The 27211-nt window shown below is 44.1% G+C and overlaps 1 protein-coding gene across 1 annotated transcript; it reads right to left on the bottom strand.

Annotated features, from left to right (window-relative positions):
- Nucleotides 1–1835: 1835 nt before the first annotated feature.
- Nucleotides 1836–26353, bottom strand: UROC1 (urocanate hydratase 1). Its single transcript, XM_069966711.1, has 20 exons — nucleotides 26214–26353; nucleotides 21785–21915; nucleotides 21151–21244; nucleotides 20566–20625; nucleotides 18483–18611; nucleotides 18328–18389; nucleotides 17037–17103; nucleotides 16713–16856; nucleotides 16514–16602; nucleotides 15334–15400; nucleotides 14588–14763; nucleotides 13969–14066; nucleotides 11302–11374; nucleotides 10169–10290; nucleotides 6638–6708; nucleotides 5176–5274; nucleotides 4972–5071; nucleotides 3936–4017; nucleotides 3166–3265; nucleotides 1836–2159 (listed from the first exon to the last, which is right to left on the bottom strand). Exons 1-20 carry the CDS (start codon nucleotides 26343–26345, stop codon nucleotides 2016–2018), a joined length of 2040 nt encoding a protein of 679 aa, XP_069822812.1. The 5' UTR covers nucleotides 26346–26353; the 3' UTR covers nucleotides 1836–2015.
- Between the last annotated feature and the right edge of the window lie 858 nt (nucleotides 26354–27211).

The raw sequence follows: 27211 nt of genomic DNA, 5'->3' as shown, positions 1-27211 counted from the left end.
GCCACGCTGTAATGAAACAGCTGAGCAGTGCTGTTACTACAGTGTGGCGCTTATGGATACAGTTCCCCCGCTCCCAGCATCTAATTACAGATGCTGTCCGAAAAGGGGGACTCCGGTACTGGCCTTCCATGTCCGTGTTCAGTCAAGAACACAGAACGTGGGAATGCAGCCTTACTTGTACTTCTTAACAATATCCTTGGTAGAAAGGAGTCCAATCTTTTAGCATTTGAATACTGGTGGCTAAAGAAGTTGAATGCAGCCCTACAGAGTCTAGGAAAACATGGATACAGCCCATGGTCCTATTTTAACACCTTCACTCCACCTAACATTGTTGCCAACCAAGTATACCCATCATGGTTTTATATAGAATTATAGAAGGCAAGGACCCTTTTTAGCAGGATAGAAACAGTTTGAGGTGTTGTCTTGACTTCAAAATACCCCAGATCTCCTACTGATCATGTACCTGTGGGATTTGCTGGAAAACAGGTTCAGTCCATTAAGGCCGCACCTCATAACTTACAAGACTTAAATGATCTGCTGCTAACTCAGCAGTTATGGAACAGTGGCTTGCAGGGCTATGCAGTTTACATTCCCATTATCATAGAATGTAATAACAAACTGCAAAAAAAATAGCTCATCCAGTCAGGGGCCCTCATTCTCTAGCCAGGTCACAGTGGCAAACACCTTGCATTGAGCTCAATGCAAAGTCAAATGCAACTTGTGACCAGAAAGCCATGAATACAGCAGGAAGGAGAAGTATATGTCTTTCCTTGAAGGGTTATAACCATCTCAGCCTATTATCTCCTATGCACAGGATAAAGGAGAACAAGCTCATCGCTGGTGGTCCAACCTCCAGGGCCTTCACTCAGTAGCGGATTATAATAAGTCTGTTTCTGCGGTAGCCCGGGGCCCTGAGCTCCTGGGGGGCCCATGGCCACCCAAAATGACTTATACTTTCAGTGGTGTATTATCTCCTGACTACAGTTATGCCAGGATTTGAAAAAAAATCAGGTTTTTTGTACCGCAGTTTTGCACAAATCAGGGCATCATGATATTATCTATCCTGTACTATGAGCACCACTCTAGTGCCGCCATAGTTACAGTGGGGTTGGGGGCCCAGGCTTTGTGAACAGCACGGGGCCTAGAGTAAAGTTAATCCGCCCCTGCCTTCACTGATCCTGAGAATGAGAATGCAGTCACCCCGGCATTGAATGAAGCATTCACCGTGCCAGCATAGCCACTTTGACCTAAGCTCCATGAATTTACCATGGAGCTGCTAAAGTTTTCAAGCTCTTTTGTGTGTATTGTACACCTAACTTTCAAAACAAGTACACCTGCTTTTGGCTCATAAAAGGTGTCGCCGCTTATACCAGTGTAAAATTCTAAAAGTTCTGATTTGCAAACAAATATTTTCTGAAATGTTGTGCACATCACGCTGACATGGTGCACATTAAATTTTTGTTTAATATGCTACTTTTTTATTATCCCCCTCATACTTCTCAATATGATGAAAGCTATGAAACATTGGGCACTTCTCCTTTCCTATCTGGATTTCTTGAAGGGGGAAAAAGGACTGTGAAAAGGAAAATTCAGAAAGCCCTTTTCAAATATAAGAAACAGAGAATTTGCAGCAGTGGGAAGGGAAGCTAAATCTGAAGCAGCGGTCGTCACGTGTTGGATCATTTGGGAGTCTGATAACTTAAACCAGCACTGATATTTTTGTCTGGATTAACTTGCAGCTCAGCAGATGAGCATCAGATACTCAGAACCCATTACTGTTGCCCAGAAACTCATATGCATAGGATAAATAATACAAAGAGAAGGCAGAGTGCATATAAAACAGTCACTGATTATTTAATGTTTTGGTGTCTTGACTAGGAGTTACTAGTTTACCATCAGTATGTGGAAAATATAAGGACACTGAAAGGATCATATGGAGGATATTGATTGATTTCCCTAGAGTGGTGATCAGGAAAACTGTGAGCTTTGGCAGCCCAATTCCGTGTGGTCAGTGGTCACTTCTCTGGCAGCGCCACATCCAGTACACTCCGGTCCTTTATCTCATAAGGCAGGGTCACTCTTAGTCTCCGATCTTCCTCCATTGTGCTGATAATCGTATCATATGCATTTTTGTTACCTGACCAACAGCGTCTTGCTACCTGTGAAGAGCAAAATTAAGATTCTTGAAACCATTGCCATCAGCCATCCTACTAGAGAAGACAGCAAACATAAATGTCTTATAAATAGAGGGCAATATACTGAATAACAAGTGCAAAAATACTAGAATCCAACAAGAGTTATGAGTTTTATTTATTTTACATCCTCAGGGTTTTATCTATAGATTACAGTTTTAAATATTAAATCTAATATATTGCATAAAGTTAAAGAGAATCTGTATCGCCCGACACTGCCCTCAAACCTCCAGTACCATTTGAACCTTTTGAAGTTCTTCTCCACCCATGCCTCCTGGTAGTATTCAGGTAATAAAACATATTTAATTCTGGTGGTGCAGTGTCAAAGAGGGGTGGCCTAGAGCATCCATGCCGTTAGCCTGCCGAAGAAGATGATCCAGCCCAGGGCCGTTCCTACAAAGAACAAAGGGAAAGAGAGGCCCTAAGATGCTTTGGGCCCCACCTCTTTGATACAGCACCACCGGAATAAAAGGTTTTTTACTTCAACACTGGCACCAAGTAAACCTGGGACTAGGCATAGATTGAGAAGAATGTCAAACAGTACCAGAGATTTGGGGGCAGTGTCAGGCAACACAGATTTGCTTTAAATATAAACTGTGTATATATGCAATAATATACTGCATAAGGTTAAATTGTGCCATTATATGATTTCACTTAGGTTGTCAACTTTTTTATACTTCTGAAGTGTAAGTCTGTATAGTTATACACGTATACATCACATTTGGGGAGTTTGGGTTTTCAGGTGTCTAAGAAAGATGTATTAAACCCCCATTAGAGCAATAATAGCAGCAATATTGACTTTCGACCAACTTCCCTAATGATTAACAACCAGGTGTTAGAATAGGAAGACCCAAAAACTTCTACCTCCCAGGAAAAGAATACTGCGAATTCTATGATTGGCTGTCATTGAAATATTTCAAGGAATTGCACACTCATAAAATGGAAAACACTATAATTTTGTGGTTAAACTGACCCCATTGGACACATCCCAGCTCAGCATAGTTTTAGCATTTTGCTCAGCCTCAGGAGATCCATCCAGAACTAGACCAAAGCCTCCATTGATGACCTCGCCCCTGCAAGAAAGCCAAAAATCTGTATTAAAACTCAGAAGGTAATTAATCAGAGATGTGGAGTTTAGCAGTGACATATTCACTAGACTGAGCCAAAACTCTTTTCCACACATGTGACTATATCAGCTATCTGGGCTACAAAAATAACATGGGGGCAAAGTAATATTTGAACACAACCTGAAAGCTCTCCTAGAACACCATTCACACTAGGCAGGAGCATGTTGCTATGGCTAAAGTTTCAAACACACAAAAACACAGAGAAATGCAACAGCTCACCGCAATGGCAAGATACACTCCCACTACAGATATGAAAATTACTGCAGGAACCTGCATGCGCAGAGCATAGGCTTATTATATACAATGGAGAGGCCAGAGTACAGTGTAGGTCCATCCCAGCATGAGGCCACCTTATCATTGGTTGGGTGGTTTACACTGTTTGCAAATGGTAACCAAGAGCCTCATTATTTTTATGGAGATTTTTTTGGGCAGTTGAGGGGCCTTTTAGTGATTTTCATATCTGTATTGGGTCTGTGTCTTGCCATTGCATTTCTCCATGTTTTTAGGAAGTACTTCTACCCAACAGTGTATACTACACTACTGTTATTATCCATTCACAGTAAGCAGCCACCTACTACCCTACTAGCTTCACAAGCCAGTCCCACTGTTTACTCACCAGCCAACACCTCCTCCATTGTGAAGAGCTACCCACGTAGCCCCTCGGAAAGAGTCTCCGACAAAGTTCTGTACAGCCATATCTGTAAATAGAGGGCATTGTGGATTAATTTAAGATATGGACTCCAAGAAAGTTCCAGAAACATAATAAAAGGTAACCTTGATATGGGCAGGATGGTAAAGATGCTACAAAGTGTAAGCTGGAGTCAGATTGATGTCATGCTCCTGGGGGTGTACTGAAAGTATCAACTACTGAATCTGGATAGCAGAACCCATAATGAAGCATTAAAGGGGTTATCCAGCGCTACAAAAACACTTTCCCACCACAGTTGTCTCCAGTTTGGGTGGGGTTTTGAAACTCAGTTCTATTAAAGTAAATGGAGCCTAATTGTAAACCGCACCTGAACTGGAGACAACAGTAGGGGAAAAAGTGAATGTGGCTGCTATGGGCCTCATTCCATGTTTGTCTTGTGGCTACTTTAAATAGGGGAGGGAACCTGTTCAGCAATGTGGTCCCCACAGACAAGTCATAGGTTGGGGCACCAGGACTGTAGCAGCTGGAATAATGTCAGGCAGCACCTGTAAGGGGTCTGAGTTTTATCTTTACAATAGAGCTCCTCAATCATCTTCTGTATAAGACACAAAAGGTGCAATAACTTCCGAGCTCCTTCTATCAAACAGGGTCTAATGTCCTCTCTGTCAGAACACAATATGATCGTGACAAACAGCATAGCTGGTGACAGAATGCTGGTACAGACTTAACTATTTCAGCCTACATAATACCATGCAGCATTCAAATAATATAGAGTATACAAGTAATAAGGAGCCCACATAAGATTACCCTACTTATACACAAAACTGGTTTTACTTTCCTCTTGGAGTTGGTGAAAAGGCTTACAAAACAGGGCCTTTGGGTAATTTCCCATTTTTCCACCCCTATCACCTTTAGTGCCCAGGATTAGAAGAGATCAGTAAATCTTGGGAGGAGGCACCCAGTAGATGCAATGACATTTATGACATTTTGGTATTATACATACCTGCGCAGAAGGCGGAGCCATCATAAATATTGGAGGTTTCCCTGTAAGGACTATCCGTTCCACTTACATCATGATGATCTCTGCTAATAACCACTGGAGCCTGAAGATTAAACATGAATAATAATGAAGATTTATGAAGAGGGTCAGGAGAGTACATAAGCATGCAAACATGGTGAACAGCTATTAACGCTCTGAATATCTCACCTTCACTTGTCCTGTGGCCACTGCTTTATTAATAGCTAGAGCAATAGATATTCTCCCTTTCTGGTCAGAGTATAAAATTCTTGCTTGAGAACCAACAACCTAAAAATAAAAAAGATAAAATAAATCTTCCCTTAATTAAAAGGAATAAGCTCAAAAGGAAAAGTGTAATAAAGACTTAAATCTATAAAGCCCGACTACCTGTGTAAGAAATTATTAAATATAATAGGACCAAGTATGCAAGTCTGAGTTGCCATGGCTTGCTTAAAGGGGTACCCCAGTGGGGGGGGGGGCACTTTTGTGCTGGGACCGGGAAGGTGGCGGCCTAGGAAAAAGACGTCCACTCACCTCCCCGGTTCTAGCGGCTGGTCTTGCATCGCGTCGCTCCGGTGCCCGGTTCCTGGCCGCTTCCGGGTGTCTGACATGGGCCCGAGACGTGACGTCTCAGGTCCGCTCAGCCACTTAGTGAAGGCGGGATCAGTTTCAAGTCCGCTCAGATACCTGAGACGTCACGTCTCGGACCCGCGTCAGACACCCGGAAGCGGCCTTAAACCGGGCATCAGAGTACCGCGATGCGCCGCCGCTGGAACCGGGGAGGGGAGTGGACATCTTTTCCCTAGGCCACCTCCTCTCCGGAAGCAGGATTTGCCTGATAATGCACAGATAAAAAGTGAGGGGGGGGGGGGGGGGGGGGGAGGCTTGGAAATAGCTTTTTGACTACAGAAAGAGGCTTTTTTGCCTAATAAAACCTATTACAGAGTTTCTTAAAATCGCTGATCTCTGCAAAAAAATAATTTTATAAATAAATATATATATATTTTTTTTTATTCATTTTTTATTTTATTTAACAGTTACACTTTAAGCAGGATGCACTTCCCGCTGTGAGCATGTCAGCAGCCCGCCCCGTTAGCCCCCACCACCACCGCCGGAGCGTATACGTCACCTGGTCCCTGCTCCGGCTTGCTTCGGAGCTCCCGGCACGTCGCATGGCCAATCATTGCGCTGCCCCGCTGCAGTGCACTGATTGGCTGAGCGGGACGTGAAGAAGCCGGGAGCCCCAAAGCAAGCCGGAGCGGGGAGCAGGTGATGTATACGCTGCGGCGGCAGGGGGGGGGTTAACTGGGCGGGCTGCTGCCATACAGCGGGATGTGCATTGTGCTGCGAGTTTGTCTGCCCATTAGTGTACAGGGCAGGGATCCACAGCGGATCAGTTACGTGTGAACGCACCCTAAGGGTACATTTACACAGAAAGATTATCTGCCAAAGATTTGAAGCCAAAGCCAGGAATGGATTTGAAAGGAGGAAAAATCCCAGGCTTTCCTTTATGACCTGATCTCTGTTTATAGTTTCTGGCTTTGGCTTCAAATCTTTGGCAGATAATCTTTTTGGTGTAAATGGACCCTAAAGGGGACAAATTATAGAGCAGACATGGCTGATCAGACAAAGCAGAATGACATTATGTTACCAGTTTGTGTTTCCCGGCTTCTTGGATCCATCGTATGTTATCACTGTATTGCTTCTTCACTGCATCACTGACTGAGGAGGGACATAGATTATAAAGACAGCATGTGAAGGAATTGGATCTGGATCTGATATTTTCAAAAAAGTAAATTTTTAAGGTTATCCACTGCCTTTGTACGGTGCTGCAGAATATGTTGCCACTGTATAAAGATAGCGGGAAACAAAATACATTGCTTGAAGCAGAAGCTTAATTTTTAATTCCATTATACACTGTAAATTATCTGTAGGATTATTGGAAGATCAAACTCTATAAAACACGTTGAGATTTAAATGTAATGGGGGAGATTTATCAAACTGGTGTAAAGTAGAATTGTCTTAGTTGCCCCTAGCAACCAGATTCCACTTTTCAGGTTCCTTACAGATTCTTTGAAAAATGAGAGGAGAGATCTGATTGGTTGCTAGGGGCAACTGAGACAATTCTACTTTACACCAGTTTGATAAATCTCCCCCATTATATTTAAATCTCAATGTGCGTTATAGACAGGCCGGCCGACCTGTACACCTTAGGGGTGTGCGACGGCGCATCACCCCGTCGATCTCAAGGGGGCGCCGCCAGGTGAACCCGCAAAAGTGTCGGGGCCACTGTCGGGTGCTGCGCCGCCCCCTCTAGCTATAGCATGTCTAATGACATGCTAATAGTTAGACAGGGCGCCCTGATTGCCGCTCTCCGCTCAAAGAAGTTACATTCTTTGAGCGGAGAGCAGCGGCTGCAGAGGAACGTGCGACCTCTTATTCATTGACAGGGGGAAACGGAGCCTGCTCCAGCGCTCTGACGCCACTGTGCGACGGAGCAGAGAGGTACAGAGCGGGAAAGAGAAGAAGAGGGGATGCCGGAAGAGCCAGTAGGCTAGGTGAGTAGAGTGTTTATTATTTTTGCCCGGGTGCAGTGGAGACTATCTGTACTGGAGCAAGGAGCCTAAAATTTTTCTCTGGCAGATTCTGGTAAGAAGATTCATGGCCAGGAGAGGACTGCAAGATAGCCCGGGCTGGATGGAGAGAAAAAGGAAAAGTGAACAACACTGGTCACAGAAGACGCCCCCTGTGAGTCAGTGGATGTAACTGCACTCTCTTATAGGGTCTGTAGTGATAGTGGTCATGGTGTGGCGGTATTTTGTAGTGGTATCATTGGTTATGTCTTTCTGTTTTGTTTAGTAATAGTATGGAGGCGAGTGTAATCACTGTATGGCTGTAATTTCTATTGGCAACAATGTTACAGTATAACTATGTGAGGGCACTGAGGGCATTATACTGTGTGTGGCGCGCTAAAGGAGACATTATACTCTGTGTGTGTGGGGGGGGGGGGCGCCAAAGCAAATTACGCACAGGGCGCCATCTATCCTAAGGCCGGCCCTGCTTATAGAGTTTGATATTCCAATAATCCTATAGATAATTTACAGTGTATAATGGAATTAAAAAGGAAGCTTCTTCTTCAAGCAATGTATTTTGTTCCTCACTATCTTTATACGGTGGCAACATATTCTACAGCACAGTAGGCAGTGGACAATTCTACTTTACACCAGTTTGATAAATCTCCCCCAAGGTGTAGTAAATCTTTTAGTTTGCAAACAATAATAATAAACAACAAACAACAACAACAACAACAACAATATATAAAAATAATAATAGAATCCAAAACGGGCACCTGACACAAAAACATTTTTTGGTAAGAGCCTGGAAATGGCAGGGGTGTGTAATGAAGGTGCATCATCTGCTGGATAATGGACAAAATACTGTGAGCTGCTTATACATGTTGGCCCCATCTAAAAGTCTGTTAAGTGGACAAAATGTCTTTGAATGCTTTATAGAGGCATGCTACACTACCTGTTTACCTGTCTTGTGGCAAGACCCAGTGTTTCATTGGACCACACCTGTAATCATTTATATATCTGCATAACTGCATGCTGAGTTGTTGTTTTTGTCAATGAGTGCCATCAGTATGCATTAAGAGGTATATTCCTTGTAAGGACAAATCTTTTAAGTATCTGCTACTTTTTTTGACCTGCCAAATTATACCTAAACTCTAAATTAGACCATTTTGTAAGGGCAGAGACAGTGAATAAGCCACTCTCCTTTGCAGGACCATATCCTTTTTTATAAATAGTTTCCTGTCACTTTAAATGGCCACCCATTCAGAAGGGGCAATTCTTCACTGGAGCAGAAGTAATATTGTTTTTATAAGCAGGGCCTGGATGTCGAAGAGCGGACAGTAGCTAGTTGATTGACCCCTTCTATTATCCTGAGGCTAGATAGGGTCTGGCTGCGGATGTAAGTGGCTCGCAGTGTGTGGTGCGAGCTGCTGCTGAAGCAGTATAGTGTGAGTGCATCATCATTCAGCCTGTGAGTCGCTTGCTTTAGGAACAAAGTCAGCCTGGTATGGTTAACCTTCAGGGGGCAAGCAGTTTTAGAGAAGATAAAATATGGGGGATGTTGTAATTGATGGAAATCCCTTGTAGTGGTAGTGATGATTGGTTACCCTGCAACCATGTATAGTGACCTCAAATGTTAGGCCTGCAAGTGTGGCCTAGCTGTACAGGGAAGCAGGGGGTTCTGGGTAAAAGACCCAATGGGAAAGATCTGTTAACAGTAAGCTTTGACCAGCAGACAGTAGAAGGGGTTGCAAAATGTGGTTGAGATTCACCCAGCTAGGGGTTAGCTGTTGTCGCAAGGGAACGGAAGGTGGGACTGCATAGGGATAGTAGTGAGTGATAGCCAACTGAGGAGTAAACTGGAGGGAAACTATACTTTGATGAGTGCCAGGTCAGGGAGGTGGAAAGTACCAATGGGGTATGATACTGTGTTAAACCTAAGTTGAGGTGTTAAATACTATTACAGCCTTGTTAATATTGCATTATTTGTCATCATTGGTAAAACATCATACTACATTGCAGTATAAGCACCTAATAACGATGACTAGGGAGTGCTCTGAGACTTGGTTTACATGTTCCATAGAGATGAGCGAACCAGGTTCCGGTTCGAGTCCATCCGAACCCGAATGATCGGCATTTGATTAGTGGTGGCTGCTGAACTTGGATAAAGCCCTAAGGTTGTCTGGAAAACATGGATACAGCCAATAACTATATTCATGTTTTCCACATAGCCTTAGGGCTTTATCCAAGTTCAGCAGCCACTGCTAATCAAATGCCAACCGTTCGGGTTCGGATGGACTCGAGCATGCTCCAGGTTCGCTCACCTCTAATGTTCCACATGTATCTGCATATTACTGGATAAGCACACAGGCAATGAGGCGATACCTCCATAGTGCAAGGGATCTACCTAAAACTTACTTTGACATTAAATGATTCACCCATTTCTATTTATTCAGGATTTAACCCATAAAATTAAAGTTTAATTTCCTTGTAACTTTTTTGTTTAATTGTCTGATGTGCCTTTTTAAAAATTGGGGCCTATGTGACTGAAGTGTCTGCATTTATCTAGTGCTCCAAGAATAAACCTGTCCACTCTAGGGTCTATTTACCTCCTTGTGCAATAATATCCTCCATAACAGTGCCTGCAATGTGGTCAGTGACTGCGAGGTCAGATGGATTTGCGGAGGTGCACACCCAACGGAACGGCCCGAAACCCAGCGAGAAGATGTCTCTGGTAATAAACACAAAACAACTTAATTAGTAGATGTTTGAGATTCCTTATTTATTACAAGCAGACGAGATGAGCTGCCGCCTGTTCAGGGACCTGGGGGAGACACATACTTAGCACTTGAGTACTAGAGCCTAAGTAAGTCTTCCTGCTCTTAGGTAATGTAATTGAACACAATAATTTCCAGAGTCACGTATAAAATCTAACTTTTATTAGATATGCATTAAAAGTAAAAAATATATTAAAACAAGTGTTCTACACATATGAAATCGGCACTTCACAACAGATCTAGGGTGTTGACCCTCTGATAGACTGGTATATTTAGGGATAGATTAGCCCAGATATATAGGGATAAAACCAGACTTCAGAAAAAATTACGATAAACAAGTATCTCTGTCTCAATCCAAGTCTCTACGCGTTTCACCCAGATATGTCCCTGGGATCATCAGGAGACCTTCACAAAACACAATGGTTGCTGTTTAGAGATTATATAGAATAGTTGTGTTTAAATAAATAGAAAAATCAAAATGAATATAGAAAAGGGTAGGAGACAAGTGGGGATATAGTGTGTGTACTCTGTCCGCGTGTCGGGTGGTCACCCCGGCCCGGCCTCCGATAAACACTTGGAGCGACAGGTCAGGATAACCCCAAGACACAGACAAACCACACACAACACAGTCAGGAGTACACTTTTATGGCTGCAGTATTACACGTCAGAAACTATGTATGACAAATAGGAATAGCAATGACCCTCAGAGACAGGTTAGATAACACTATCCTATGATGTCACAAGCCACATGCAAATATGATAACGTGCGTAACCTCTACAATAATCTATGGCAACCATGCATATACTAGCTATGTCTGCCGAGTACTAGAGGAACATCCAATCCTGGAAGATGAAAAAAGTCTCATACAGCAGGTACAGTCACAAAAACTGGCAAGTGCATGAAGCATATATACTGGCAGTGTTTGCCAAGATGTAATTGAACACTATCTTATTTGAGTACTCACCCCATAATATGCTGGACATATGATGGATATCTGAACTCCGTGCCTCTCTGCCCTTTACTTTCCACATCAGCACCTGCACAAGGGTAAAAGGGTTCAGTATAAAAATATACAAAATAGGTAGACATCATAAAAACATATAAAAGTTCTCTATACTGGAAAGTTTTGGATTGTTAAAAAGAGCACCCTCAGCATTTATATCATGGTTAGTGTGCCACACATCTAAGGGTCCATTTACACAAAGATTATCTACCAAAGATTTGAAGCCAAAGCCAGGAATGGATTGGAAAAGAGCAGAAATCTCAGGCTTTCCTTTATAACCTGATCTCTGTTTATAGCAGGGGTGGGGAACCTTTTCCATGTCGAGGGCCGGTCGGGCCTTAATAAAATCATTCGAGGGCCGCACTCAATGTTATACCGTGCGCGGCAGTTAGTAGCGGGGGTTTGCAGCACCCGAACAAGGCAAAGTATTGTTCCCCTAATGCCCCTGCTATTGTAGTTAACCCTCTGTGATGCCCCTTGTACCTGATTTGAATCCTTAGTGATGCCCCTGGTAGCCTAGTTAACCCCCCCAGTCATGTCCCTGGTGGCCTAGTTAACCCCTCAGTCATGTCCCTGGTGGCCTAGTTAACCCCTCAGTCATGTCCCTGGTAGCCTAGTTAACTCCTCAGTCATGTCCCTCGTGGCCTAGTTAACCCCCCAGTCATGTCCCTGGTGGCCTAGTTAACTCCTCAGTCATGTCCCTGGTGGCCTAGTTAACCCCCCAGTCATGTCCCTGGTGGCCTAGTTAACTCCTCAGTCATGTCCCTGGTGGCCTAGTTAACTCCTCAGTCATATCCCTGGTGGCCTAGTTAACCCCCCAGTCATGTCCCTGGTGGCCTAGTTAACTCCTCAGTCATGTCCCTGGTGGCCTAGTTAACTCCTCAGTCATATCCCTGGTGGCCTAGTTAACTCCTCAGTCATGTCCCTGGTAGCCTAGTTAACTCCTCAGTCATGTCCCTGGTGGCCTAGTTAACCCCCCCAGTCATGTCCCTGGTAGCCTAGTTAACCCCCCAGTCATGTCCCTGGTAGCCTAGTTAACCCCCCCCCCCCCAGTCATGTCCCTGGTAGCCTAGTTAACCCCCCCCCCCCCCCCCCCCCCAGTCATGTCCCTGGTAGCCTAGTTAACCCCCCAGTCATGTCCCTGGTAGCCTAGTTAACCCCCCAGTCATGTCCCTGGTGGCCTAGTAAACCCCCCAGTCATGTCCCTGGTAGCCTAGTTAACCCCCCAGTCATGTCCCTGGTAGCCTAGTTAACCCCCCAGTCATGTCCCTGGTGGCCTAGTTAACTCCTCAGTCATATCCCTGGTGGCCTAGTTAACTCCTCAGTCATGTCCCTGGTAGCCTAGTTAACTCCTCAGTCATGTCCCTGGTGGCCTAGTTAACTCCTCAGTCATATCCCTGGTGGCCTAGTTAACTCCTCAGTCATGTCCCTGGTGGCCTAGTTAACTCCTCAGTCATATCCCTGGTGGCCTAGTTAACTCCTCAGTCATGTCCCTGGTAGCCTAGTTAACTCCTCAGTCATGTCCCTGGTGGCCTAGTTAACTCCTCAGTCATGTCCCTGGTGGCCTAGTTAACTCCTCAGTCATGTCCCTGGTGGCCTAGTTAACCCCCCCAGTCATGTCCCTGGTAGCCTAGTTAACCCCCCAGTCATGTCCCTGGTAGCCTAGTTAACCCCCCCCCCCCCCCAGTCATGTCCCTGGTAGCCTAGTTAACCCCCCAGTCATGTCCCTGGTAGCCTAGTTAACCCCCCAGTCATGTCCCTGGTGGCCTAGTTAACCCCCCAGTCATGTCCCTGGTGGCCTAGTTAACCCCCCAGTCATGTCCCTTGTGGCCTAGTTAACCCCCCAGTCATGTCCCTGGTAGCCTAGTTAACCCCCCAGTCATGTCCCTGGTGGCCTAGTTAACCCCCCAGTCATGTCCCTTGTGGCCTAGTTAACCCCCCAGTCATGTCCCTGGTAGCCTAGTTAACCCCCCCCCCCCCAGTCATGTCCCTGGTGGCCTAGTTAACCCACAGTGTCTGCCCCAAATGAAAAAAATAAACATCCCACTCACCTTTCCTCCGCTCCCACGCTGTCCAGGTCCTCTTCTCCCTCCTCTCTTCTGTGCCGGTCTTCTCCTGCAGGCGGCGCGCGATGAAATGACGTCATCGCGCGCGGCCCGCAGGAGTCAGAAGACGTGCGCCGCTCTGCGCCGCGCTGGTGAGGCAGGAGCCGGCATACAACACATCTTCCTGTGTCTGTGCCAGCTCCTGCCTCACCAGCGCGGCGCACGTCACAGGAGGGCAGGAGTCAGAAGATGTGCACCGCTCTGAGGGGAAGGAGCCGGCACTCACAGCATCCTCCTGGCAGCTGTCACAGACACAGGAGGATGCCGTGTGTGTCGGCTCCTTCTCCTCCAGAGCGGCGCATGTCACAGGGGAGCCGCGGGCCACATCCGGAGGTGTCAGGGGCCGGATGCGGCCCGCAGGTTCCCCACCCCTGGTTTATAGTCTGTTTCTGGCTTTGGCTTCAAATCTTTGGCAGATAATTTTTCTGTGTAAATGGACGCTAACCACGTCAATGGGAATGTTCTCAAATCACAGAAACATTAAATATTTTCCATGAATTTTTTTTCTCCACCTTCTACTCACCTGCTCTTTGCGCCTCCAACAAGAATGCATTTCCATAGTCCCAGAAAAACATACCCTTATCTGATAACTTATTGATCGCAGCAATCTGCCGCCGTAAACTGCAGGAAAACAGATAAAGTTCAGGCAACAGAACCAGAAGTGGCACATACTATTCTAGGGTAGAACATTATACATTTCTTTCTCTTAAACGTTATGCAATTAATCCCACTTTTATTCTCATACTGGATGTAATATGGTAGGGTAGACACACACTTGGCATTTAAAGAGCTTGGTCGTTGACTTGATCTGATTTCTGCTTTCATGGCTATGCTAGGTCTTTATCAGGCGTCAGACAAAGAACGTTATTGTATTTTTCAATGAATAATCCTAGTGAGACCCAGTATGGTCTTTAAATGTGTTGCCCATGTCACCTTATGAAGGGGTTTAGTAAAAACTTAACATGTGTTTGGACAAATAAGTTACTATATGAACCTTTGTTCATTTACAGCCAGTGGTGTCAATAGACACCTTGTAGTACCTTATATTCACTGTAAATAACCGACAATACCAGCTGAGCATCCATCCATTGTTCATTGTCAGGGTTATCAACCATTGGATTGGATCTAGGAATATCTCTCACCTTTCATGAACAAGCTGGCGGAAGGTCTGAGGGTCACTGCACAGCATTTGATTGGCTTCAGTAAATGACAGCTGCACCGGGCAATATCCACCGCTGAATGGATTGTGGCAGGAGGTCTGGTCCGAACCAAGATCTACTAGTAGGTCACCAGTCTTCTCGTATTCTTCAACTAACCTCTCCCTACAAGCCAATGAACAGTTAAGGTTTGGACTAGGGACTCACTGGAACATCTAAGGTGGCAACCCACACAGATATAAGACAGCAATGGTGGCCATATTGGTTAAATGCTTTTTTGGGTGGGACGTTGCCATCTTTACAGATTCCACATCAGTTTCTATCCTTACTTCCTCCTGCAGAACAAGGGACTTTTTGACACCGCCCCCCCCCCCCCCCCCCCCCCCCCCCAACTCCAAGTACTAAATGAAACTACCATACTAAGGTGTAATGGTGGCCACATTAGTTGTCATCCAGCCTTTCCAGATATACCCAAGAAACATCTTTAATGAATTGTGAACAGATGAAGATGACTCAACGCCCTCCTTAGGGGAGAATCTTCTTTAAATCCTTGAATATTTCTGATCAGAGAACAGAAGCTTGGAATGCCAGAGATCATAAACAAATTCCTCCCATCTCCTGTGATAACAGGCATGATGAGAGCTCATTTCTCTTTAATGTGTTACAGATTGCTGTCTGGCACATTGTGATGTGACTATACAAGCCCCATATGTGCAGCAGCAGAACACAACTTGCCAAAGGTCCACAATATTCCCATGGTATCCCAGGCTGAGCGTCTCCTTATCCTTTCGTGCTTTCCTGTAAAGACACAAAAATCTCTTTAGCTTCCATCCACATGTGCAGGATCTGCAGCAGATTTGATGCTGTGTTCCATAATTTAGTTACAATAATTTCTGCATCAGATCCTGTACGAGTGAATGGGGCATAACTGTGCGTTTACAAATAAGAATAATTGTGTAAGTGGAGCTGAAGGTGAAGCTACTCTAGGAGGCCCGAATCACTGGGTAAGCAAGCACCAGAGTACCCCGCTACCCCTTTAATCTGCTGTTGGCCACTCATCACCTATTACACAAAGCAACATGCAGTCAGGGGCTGGTGATTTCCAAACTTGTTGAAGGACAACGATGAGTGAACAATTGCTTGCTCCTTGGCCGATTGGCTGACAAGCAGACCACCGAGCTTAGTGAAGTGATTCACTAGTACCGTAAATTCGCTCATCCCTACTACATATCTTTACTGCATTAGAAAAGCAACATACAATAGTAAAATAGTTATAAAACACAGCCATATTTTGAATCTAATTATGTGCTACATTAAAGTCTATGGAAAACTCATTTTGGACTCTATTGGAAAAGATCAGTCAGTTTGTGTAAATATTTTTGAGTACAGACTGACAATTTTCATAGACTTTAAAGTTACTAGATTAAAACATACCTGTCATGATGCCCGCTACCAGATCAGCAGAGAGTTCCTAAGTTGGTATTCAAGGAGACTCGGACTTCCGAATTAACAGAGGAACTCGCTGCTTATTTGGCAGCAGGCGTCATAAAAGGTAAACTTTAAAATTACGGATGTGTTTTATACTTATTTTTATTTTATTTTACTTTGAACATAGCCTTAGGACTTGAGGAATTTTGAATACATTTTACTGCAGGATTATACATAATTCTCCATTATTCTTTCTCTAAATTATGCCTGTATCAATTTCACATTCTGCCATCATAACTTTACATTTATATATAGTGATTATCAGCAATAAAGGGGCTCAGTTCATCTCTTAAATCTGTCACAGAAAGTTTCTTTTACTTTACCAACATGTAATTCTTTATGAAAAAAAACAAACAAAAACCTTCTACTGTTCCTAACTGCTGCAGAACCTCACGATAAACAATAGCTTAGCTCTCTGTGTACCTGATCCTGTGGATACATTCATCAAGAGAATTTGTTATCTCCATCAGCCAGCCCTGCTTATGTCTTTTCACAAGAGCGTTCTCATCAACCTGTCAAGACACAAGAGGCATATGTATGGAACCACATGCACCTGATCAATGTCCCCCTAAGAGGGCACAGATGATCCGTTCCATCCAATAATAAAAAAGTGAGCTTTTACCTCAGCAATAACCCCAATACAGCCTACAATAGCAGCTGCTTTTGCCTGTGCTCCACTCATGCCTCCCAGACCCGAAGTCACAAACACTTTCCCTGTAAGATCATCTAATCCAAGGTATCTTCTTCCAGCATTTAATACAGTCAACTGTTTGAGACATCAGAAATAATAAGTAAAAACATGTGGAGCGAGGGAAAGACTAAATACACAAGCACACAATTACTGTTTCAAGGAACAATATTCCCTTCCTCGTTGTGAGTGAAGGAAAGTACACAAAACCTTACAATCCCTAAAAAAACCTTTACTAAAAAAGGGATATTAGCCTACCACTGTGCCATGCACGATTCCCTGCGGTCCAATGTAGCAGTAGCTCCCGGCCGTCATCTGTCCGTACCTGCCATAAAGCAAGTGTTCAATTAACAGGCCTAGTTGTAGATCAGTCATGTCAAACTCTGGCCCGTGGTGCCATTATTTTTAACCGGCCGGGCAATTCAGAGTTTGAATTACATCTGGCCCGCCATAGCTACAATATAAGAGACTATGGTGGAAGGCTGGCTACTATATGAGATTACTGGGAGGGCTGGCTACTATTTGCAAAAGAAGAGCCCGGCCGCAGAGCCTCATCAAAGAGTCTCAAAACACAGGACTAGCCAGATATCCCTGAGATCAGCAATCTGTTTCTCTTATGGCTCTACTAGGCATTGTTCCCACCTAGCCAGAATCCTGCTCCACACTGATGAGGGGCAACACCCCGAAACAGCTGTATGTGGATGGTAATCTGGCCTTGGTTTTTCCTTTGTCATTACATTGACTTATAGGGCCACTTAATATGGTGGTTTTCGTGGTTTCCCTACAGGAGCCACCCCACCGCTGGGTCCTTTCCGGAGGGATATCTGGATAGTCCTGTGTTTTGAGACTCTTTGATGAGGCTCCACGGGCTCTTCTTTTGCATATTCATGTTTCCCAGGGGGCAATGCACCTAGGACTTCACTGCATTGGGCTCTTTCACTAGCAGCCGGCAGTGTTGTCGTTTGGCTGGTCTCCGTGAGATCAGCGATCTGTTTCTCTTATGGCTACTATTTGGACACTATTGGGAGGGCTGGCAAATATATGGGACAATTTTGGTTGGATTGGCTACTACATGGGGCAATATTTGGAGGGTTGGCTATTACATGGGTTGACGTTTAATCATGTCATAGCAATTTATCATTTCATTTATCATAGTGCATAGCGCTGAGAGACTCACACCACTGATAGTGGCAGGGATGCCGCTTGCTGATCTGACAGTGCAAGTACGGCGGCATTCGTGCTTCAATAATTATCAAGGTTGGCCCACGACTTTGTCCAATTTTTTAATTTTGTCCCACTGTGTATTTGAGTTTGACACCCCTGTTGTCGATGATGTGTACGTCACACTTATAATAGTTTAGTAAAGATTTGAAGCGTTCAACTGGATTAATCCAGCCTGGAGATCCAGCAAGCTCAGGGCTGTTTGCATTACTCTAGGTTCCAAGGTTGCTAAATTAGCTTTCAGGAAGAATCCTGCAAGCAGAAGCATAGATTTGATAGCCAATAGTGGAACATTGATTAAAGCCTTTAAACACGGCCTTGTACTTACATTGTGACCCCTAGAGCAAACATCTTCTCATAATCCTTCCTGGAGGAATAGTTAGGGATGACCTATGAACCCAAATATTAACAACAAACACACTTTAAATGCACTGTTCTACTACTGTATATAAATCAAGAATGGACCATCATGAGCAGTCTCACCATGCCATTGGTAATCACCAGTCGTGGAGCTCTAGGGTGGCTAGGGAAAAGACCAAGAGGATGACCACTGTACATTACCAAGGTCTGTTCTTCTGTCATCTGTGACAGATAATGCATCACCAACCAGAACTGCAGACACAAGGAAGAGAAAGGATATTAGAAATGGAAGAAGCCCAATGCATATCCCTATTATCAATTTAAAACTTGCCCCATCAAGGATAGTGCCAAGTCCCAAGCCAGCTCATAGTGTTTGAACTATCAAGCCTACATTTCAAAATCTTATAGACCATGCGGTCTGGACACATTTTGACATGATATTCAACACTGCTGAATTTACTCAGTTACCAGGACGGAAACAAAGATAAAAGTCCATTAAACTTAACTAGTTAATTATACATTGGCACAATGTTTGTAATAATCATGAGGGCAAGGGTCTTCTTTATATAAACTAATTCTATAACTCCATTGGTGCCCACTCCCAAAAAGCTTACAATTCGCACCATGACAACTCCATGCAATGACATACCGTGTCTCCTGAACTAAGTTCCCATTTTTAGGCTATGTTCACACTGCGTATGAATCCGTCCGTAGTGCGAACCGCGAATATATGCACGTAGTTTTGAGGTTGATGCGTTCGCTTGAAAGTATGCGATATACGCCCGCACAATGCACACTACGTATGAGCTTACGTCCGGATCGTATATGGCGCCGTGAAAAATGAACAAGACCATTGTTTGAGGACGGAAATGTTGAAACTCACGGCCGTGGATTTCCATGTGGTCCCGTCGGAGTACTTATTTCAGCCAAATTGAACTTGATTTTTCGATCCAAAAGGTTTTGTGTGGTTTACGGGGCTGGGCGAAGATTTCCAAGTAAATGACCTGCCTCAGATCGCTTCGAAACAAGCTAGGGAAGCATAACTGTACTACGGGCGTATGTTCGCGGTTCGTACGCATCCGGCCGCATGTCTATTTTTTCCACGCCCGTAGTTTCAGCCGCACATGTACGGCGGCGTACGATCTACGGACGGATTCATACGCAGTGTGAACATAGCCTTACATTGCCACTGCTCTCCCAGTAGGTTTTATTGCAATTTGGGCTGTGATGCCTCCATTAAAGATTGTTCTTTGTGGCCAGTGGTCATTTACATAACATCTTTGGCCAGTTAATAAGTATTACCCTTATCCTAAAACATCTCATGTTGCCTTTACTGACAGCCATGTTTTAAGATCCTACTGATCCTTTACTGACAGCCATGTTTTAAGATCCTACTGATCCTATAACCACAAACGAGAGACATATTTAGTCATCAAGTCCTTTGCAACCTGGTCTCAAGAAGACATCAATGTCTCCTTATGCTACAGAGGAGTTAGCTTTGTTCCAGGTATGCTTTATGCATGTTGTCTAGAAGGAGTATCATGATTTTCCACCTGACGTTCCATTATGCGAAACTGCAGAGGTAATAAAGTAAAACCCCACCGTAGGGCAAAAAGTCTCAAAACATCCCTATTTAATGCTTTATAACACAGTAAAGACATACAGGTAGAGGAGCCACCTTCCCAAGAGAGGGAGTTCATCAGTAATGTCTCCAGGGCTCTATACCACAAAATTACATAGATATTCAATAAAGTGCACAGACCAGTGGTAAGTGTTAACCGGACATGCTGCTCTTTCAGTCCTACATAAAAATCAGATGACTTTGCACTTTATGTTGGGCTCCCACAAGCCTTCTCAGTCCTCTGATGCCTGGTAAAATTCAGAATTACTTAAGTGAACTCTACACCACATATCCTGCTTTTATCTAATATCGTATTGATACTGCCAGGCCTGTCTATCCAATGAACAGGGCAAAACAAGAAAAATATTTCCAGACAACCCCAAAAAATCCTCTATAGTGAGAAAACACCCTACAAAGGAGACACAAACCATAGTTAACTGGATCCCAAAGTCTGTCTGATCTCCACAAGTAGTTTATTGTTCTCAAGTCATTCCCATGACTTTCAAAATGTGCAACCCTATTTACATTACCATAAAATATAACATTGTTTCCTCATTCCAAATAATAGGAGCACATAGAACTTACCTGTGCCCAGTTACTGAAGACCTGACCATTGCCACCGTATGTCACCAACTCCTGGGGAAACTAATAAAGTGAATAAGGTTGAGTTATAAAATCTGTTATATAATATATCACCCTCACTGTGTTATCTATATCATGTATCCAGGGATAGAATGGAGCATGGGCAAGGAGAGCCCTGGGTAGTTTGCCGTTTAGCAGCCTTCTACAATCTGGTTCCTTTCACCCATTGCCAACTTCCTCACGAGAGGGTTATCATGAACTTACCATGTCATGCCAGCTGTTATATTATTTTACCATTGCATAGGGTCATTATTTGGGCACTATATTAGGCTGTTACTTGAGCATGGTATCATTAAGTCTCTACCTCTATAGCACTATTTTATACAAACCATATGAGCGTATTAGTTAACTGTATATAGATCAGTGTTATTCCTCTCTAAATCCATTTTTATATGAACAGCTTTAACAGTGATTCTAAGGAAAGGCCGTCCTCCAAGCAGTTCATGGTACAGATGTAGTTTTTATGATAACCTAACATTAGCCATGGTGGTCATTTCAGATTCTGGGTTACAAATATGGAATTTTTACCTGAGCTACCACCGGATCCAGGTTATTCATAATCATGTGCATTATAGCTGCCGCCTTCTTGGTTTTACAGGGATACTCATTGATTGGATAAGCCCTAAAAATGAGTGGTTAATGTGAGTCAATGGCAAAACAAATAGGGTGCTGGTTACAGTTAGAGATGAGCGAATTTACAGTAATACAAAACGAAGCGCTTCATTAGCTTGGCAGTCGGCTGCCTTTGAAGTTTGTGCCGCTCCTCCCTGGGTGCCTGGAAAAGCTGGATCCAGTCCTAGGAAACGTCTCCCACTTTCCCAGGACTGGATCCAGCTTTTCCAGACACCCTGGAAGAAGCGGCACAAACTTCAAAAGGCAGCCGACTGCTGAGCTAACACAGCACTTTGTTTTGTATTACTGTAAAGTTGCTCATCTCTAGTTACACTGTCTGAGAATCCGTATATATCTGGTTAATTGTCTTATTTTCTTTATTTTATTAATACCCTCTCATGTCCTTGGAAAACTATTTCCATTGCGGCAAATATTCTTTACACTGGCCTACCATTAAGGCTTTTACCACAAACAGTCATGCTGGGAAGGCAATGGGGGGGGGGTTGTCCAATCATACTTCACTAAAACCACTTACTACCACAGCCCTCACCTCATGTGTATCTTTGGGCAGAACCGATACATGTAGATGTGTCCAAAACGCCTCAGCTCCTCCGCAAATTCTGGAGCGAGTGTTGAATGATGCTCATGAGGAAAGTAGCGCAAGGCGTTCTCCAAAGCAAGCTGTCCAAAGCAAAACACACAACACAGACTGCCGGGTTGGTGACTTTAGGTAAAATGTAAGCTATCTGCTGTGCAGTGGAATACCAGATGTTCCCTGTTATCAGCCATCTGGAGCTGGCATGGCGGCCGTGTTCAGGGAAGACTGACAGCATGTGCATGGTTTAGGGTACAATTTGTCTTGTCTGGGAAAGGTACTTGAAAAGGGGCAGGGGATCTTAGCTCTGATACATAATAAAAGTAAAGGTGATCTATGTCTTCTGACCTCTGTAGAGATGTTCGCATCCCCAAATCAACAAGATCACAGCAGAATCCACCATTCAAAAGGGGTTATCCAGCGCTACAAAAACATGGCCACTTTTTTCCCTACTGGTGTCTCCAGTTCAGGTGCAGTTTGCAATTAAGCTCCATTTACTTCAATAGAACTGAGTTTTAAAACCCCACCCAAACTGGAGACAACAGTAGGGGGAAAGTGGCCATGTTTTTGTAGCGCTGGATAACCCCTTTAATTGCAAACCACACCTGAACTGGAGACAAGAGAGGGGGGAGAGGGGCCATGTTTTTGTAGCGCTGGATAACCCCTTTAAAGGTCTTCATCTTTCAGAAGAGATACAGTGGTACCTTGGTTTAAGATAACTTGGTTTAAGAGAGTTTTGGTTTAAGAGCTCACAGTTTTTCAAAATTGTGACTTGGTTTAAGAGCATTGTTTTGGTTTAGGAGCTTCCTGAACTGGGTGGGAGGGGGAGTGGGGAGGGACATGGTCCTCAAAGCGGGGTCTATAGCCCTGTACTCAATTCAGGCTGGGGCTTACATCAGGGGACAGGACTGTGGAGGTAATCTCTCCATAGCTGTAACCCCTCTCTCCCCGGACAGAGATTACTGCATGTATGTGCCCACATGTGCCCTGCTCATTCCTTCATGCTCCCTGCAATCTCTGTCAGTCCTGATTGGTCCATGCTGAACACGCAACCCATCCCCCTGCTTCTCTATTCTAGCCTGTTGTACTACACTACTGCATTATGGGGATCTGCAGCTCCATCCTCTATCTACTGCACAAACTGCTGCTGTTTTCCAGGTTTATGCACTCATTATACATATACTGTACATTATACACCACATGCTGATTGCTATGCTGTACAGTTTTTTAAAATATCACATATGTTTGTTTTATTTGTTTTACATGTTATTCAGAATATAAAAACATTTTTTTGGGGTGTGGAACCAATTGTCTGCATTTCAATGATTTCCTATGGGAAAATTTGCTTTGGTTTAAGAGTGGATTTGGATTACAAGCATGGCCCCGGAACGAATTATGCTCGTAATCCAAGGCACCACTGTATTTAGATGGATTTTCCCATTTCATGCCATCATTTTATAATCACTGGATGATTCCATTGATCGTAAAAATGAGTGCAATGAGGTAATGCCAATCCCCTTTTTTCTAGCATTTCCTGCACAGTGTTATTCCCAGCCATCTGCCTCTGCATTGAACTGCCATCAGCCCAATTCACTTCAGAGGGGGTATACTACAGTTCTCCACACAGCTGGTGGTTGGGGCCACCGCACAGGGGAAAACCAATGGGAAAACAACACTACACACCAGTGTGTCCCCATAGATTCCCACCCATCATAAAGTGATGACGTTCCTAGCATGATGTTATTCTATGACTACTCTAGGAATACACCGTTAATGGGTCTTAACAGCTATACCATTCCTTGTAATAGCATTTAAAGGAAAACTATCAGCAGGTTAGTGCATCTCATGCTTGTAAGTGCTGCAGTTTTTGTGATACTCAGTGCTGTAAAATATTTGCAAATTCGCTCATTAGGAGCACTGGGGGACCCCCCAGAGCAATGTTCAACCCACCCACCACCTCTGATGCTCATGAAGAGATATTAAAGTGACTGTACCACCAGGCCCAGGCTGAAGCACTGGAGGCGGGCCGACCCACCCCCTGTGGGAGGAAACCCTAGCCCCTCTATGATAGGGTTCCATTGATTCTAATGGAGTCACGTCATGGAGGGGCTGGAGTTTCTTCCCACTAAGGGTGGGTCGATCCGCCTGCAGTGCTTCAGCCTGGGCCTGGTGGTACAGTCACTTTAATAATTTTGATTAGTTGAGCTCTGGGTGTTCAGACCCTCACTGATCTCTAAAAATGGCTAGAAGCGCTAGTTTATGCTCTTCACCCTCCATTTGACTGATGTGTGCCAGATAACAAATCCTGTTTAATTATGAAGTATAGAGGAGGGCTGCACATAGACGGCTCTCATGCAGGCCTAGCTTTTTACTAGGGATCAAAGATAGCATAGCATGGGACAGTAACAAACAGTATCCTGGGGAGAAGGACATCTGTGCTGATCTCCTGGTTACTAGTTTACAGCCACTTGTTGCACAATGAAGGGGAATTATTAACCCAATGATAACACCCTCACCCTGTCCCTTATCCATGGGGACACCTTTCACCTGATAAAAATGGGTGAATGTGACTGGACACCATTCTTATTCTTTTAATTCAGAAATTATAAGGACACTACAAAGAAAACCAACAACCCATTGACTTTATGTCTAATGCAATGCCTCAGGGTGCACACTATCCACAGTTGTGGGCCGCATAGGACCCATAATATTTGTTGGGCCAGTGCCCTTGACTGTGATTTCTATGGTCGGAGCTTTTGCTCAGAGCCCAAAGTGCAAGAAAAAGGACTTGTCATTGCAATTCTCTCTGCACTTCATTGATGTCTAGAACTGCGGCACAATCATGGTATATCAAATCTTCGCCTCAGCTGCCTTCATACCAAATTATAATGCCTCACACGATTACTCCTCACCAGTGTCTGTATTTTACACAAATGTTATTTCTCAACACTTTTATATAATTTTGTACTTATCAGCTGCTGTATGTTCCGCAGGAAGTGGTGTAGTCTTTCCAGTCTGACACAGTGCTCTCTGCTGTCACCTCTGGCCGGAGCAGTAGCAAATCCCCACAGAAAACATTTCCTGCTCTTTGCTGTCATGGGCAGAGGTGGCAACAGAGAGACTAGAAAGAATATATGGCTTCCTGCAGGACAAACAGCAGATGATAAATATTGAAAGTCTTTAGATTTTTTAATAGAAATAATTTACAAATTTCCATATCTTTTTCAGTTGATTTGAAAACATTTTTTTTTTTTTTGCCGAAGTGCCCATTTAAGCCAAATCTATTGCTGTTAGAAGTGTCTAAAACACATAAAATAAAGCAGGCCCAATACTCTGCATTTTTGGTACACTCTCACCATCTCTGTGTCCTGCTTTGAATTAAAACTTTCAATGGTCAGAGGCTGAAAGCACATCATGACCCTGTTTGTTACAATGTATCAGTTTATCCTGACCTGCACGCTAGGCTGATGGCTGTGAGGGCCCACAGACTGGATAGTACATAGGAAGGTAATGTACATGGTGTATGACAGTTTAGCCTTGTGCAGAATTATTATTACAGCCCAAAAGCCTTAAAGTGACTGTACCACCAGGCCCAGGCTGAAGCACTGGAGGCGGGCTGACCCCCAGTGGAAAGAAACCCCAGCCCCTCCATGACGTGACTCCATTAGAATCAATGGAACCACTAAGGGTTGGTCGTCCCGCCTCCAGTGCTTCAGCCTGGGCCTGGTGGTACAGTCACTTTAAAGTGTCACTGTGGTTTCAAAAAACTTTTGAAATGTCATAGAGACATGTTAAAAGTTTTGATCGGTCCGGGTCTGAGTGTTTAGACCCGTATCGATTGGGAGAACGAGCCAGAAGAATACAGCACGTCCTCTCCCAGATTTGTGTTACAAAAATAAAAAAAAAAGTGTCGGACTTATAATGAAAGCAGAGCAGGGAGAGAATGCACTGCAGCACAGTCCTCTCCCCGCTCGTTCCCCATGATCAGCACAGGTCTGAACACTCAGACCCCCACCAATCAAAACTTTTGACACGTCTCTATGACATGTCAAAAGTTTTTGGAAACCACAGTGATACTTTTAGCTATATCTCTGAAGGGCACATAGATTCCAGATACACCCAAACATTTTAAAGGGATTATCCAATAACAAGGCTGCTTTTTTTTTCCCAATAATAGCGCCTCCCTTGTCCTCAGTTTGTGTGTGGTATTGTAGCTTACTTCAATTAAAGTGAATAGAGCAAAGTATATAATGTGCATGTGAATAAACTCTTAGCGGTCAGAATTAGTGTAGTGTAGTCTAGTGTAGTCCCAGCTGCAGCAACGGTAACACAACCTGAACGTGTGCTTTTACCCTAGGGAAAGTTCATTTTCTAACACTCTTACCTTGTCCTCCTGTGCAGACAGCTGGGGTGTCCGAACAGGGGCATGAGGGACCCCTTCTTCCCTCCCTCTGTTTGGGGGCAAAGGGTGGAGGGGAATGCCAGCACACAGCTCCTGCAGGCTGATCATCATCATGAGGTTGTACAGATGGACTGGATTCACACAGGAGACCTAGGGGGGGACTATCAGGTATAACAGGCACACCCACAGCTAGGCTGAAGCTTCATTGGTCAAATACCTTTCCCCAAATTAATGTGTTACCAGAGACATTACTACACCCAGGACAGAACAATCAACCTCGGTCACCTAGGTAGATGCAATATCTTCATGTCTGCACTTAATCTTGAAAATAGTCATTGTTGCAGAACGGCTTTACTGACATAAATGCAGCAGTCTCAGATATTGGCACAAAAAATTGATCAGTGCATGGCTTGTTTTTATTCATTGTAACTTTCTTATAACCCATTGTGACTGGGTCTTGGAAATGCAGCTGCCATTTATTACAATGTATAGATAAGGTTCTGTTCACACTAACATTGTGGCTTCCAGTCATAAAGAGACATGACAGCTATGATAATCGGTTTTCCTAATGAATACTGAAAGTGTCCCTATCACATGTTAAAAGATTTGATTGGTCGGGGTCTGGGTGTTCAGATGCCTACCGATTGTTAGAAAGGGGGGAAGAGGCACCTGGCTATGTACTTCACTCCCTGGCTTGTTGTGATCTCTGTATTGCTGTAAGAGATTCCCTCTAGACTTACAGTTAGGGTACATTCACACGTACAGGATCCACAGCAGACTTGATGCTGTGTTCAGTTATTTAGATCAAATCTGCTGTGGATCAGCAGCAGAAAATCCGCTGCGATACGGTGTGTGAAGCAACCCTTAAAGGGAATCTGTGAGTTGTAATTCACGTTCCAGACTACTGACACTGATATCTATCTGTAAGTGCAAGGAGACACATGGTACCTTTTATATATCTGTCTATACTTTCAAGGTGA

The sequence above is a fragment of the Dendropsophus ebraccatus genome, chromosome 4 (genome assembly GCF_027789765.1).
Source record: "Dendropsophus ebraccatus isolate aDenEbr1 chromosome 4, aDenEbr1.pat, whole genome shotgun sequence".
Classification (NCBI taxonomy): Eukaryota; Metazoa; Chordata; class Amphibia; order Anura; family Hylidae; genus Dendropsophus; species Dendropsophus ebraccatus.
This window is presented reverse-complemented; position numbering and strand designations above follow the sequence as displayed.

Excerpts from the sequence above, each read along its gene's own strand:
- UROC1 (XM_069966711.1), bottom strand. The coding sequence starts at position 26,345 with ATGATGATGATCAGCCTGCAGGAGCTGTGTGCTGGCATTCCCCTCCAC. Across the intron at positions 17,104-18,327 it reads TTTGCTCTAGGGGTCACAAT|GTACGGACAGATGACGGCCG; the intron begins GTAAGTACAAGG and ends GCTTTATGGCAG. Across the intron at positions 5,072-5,175 it reads TGGCCACAGGACAAGTGAAG|GCTCCAGTGGTTATTAGCAG; the intron begins GTGAGATATTCA and ends TTTAATCTTCAG.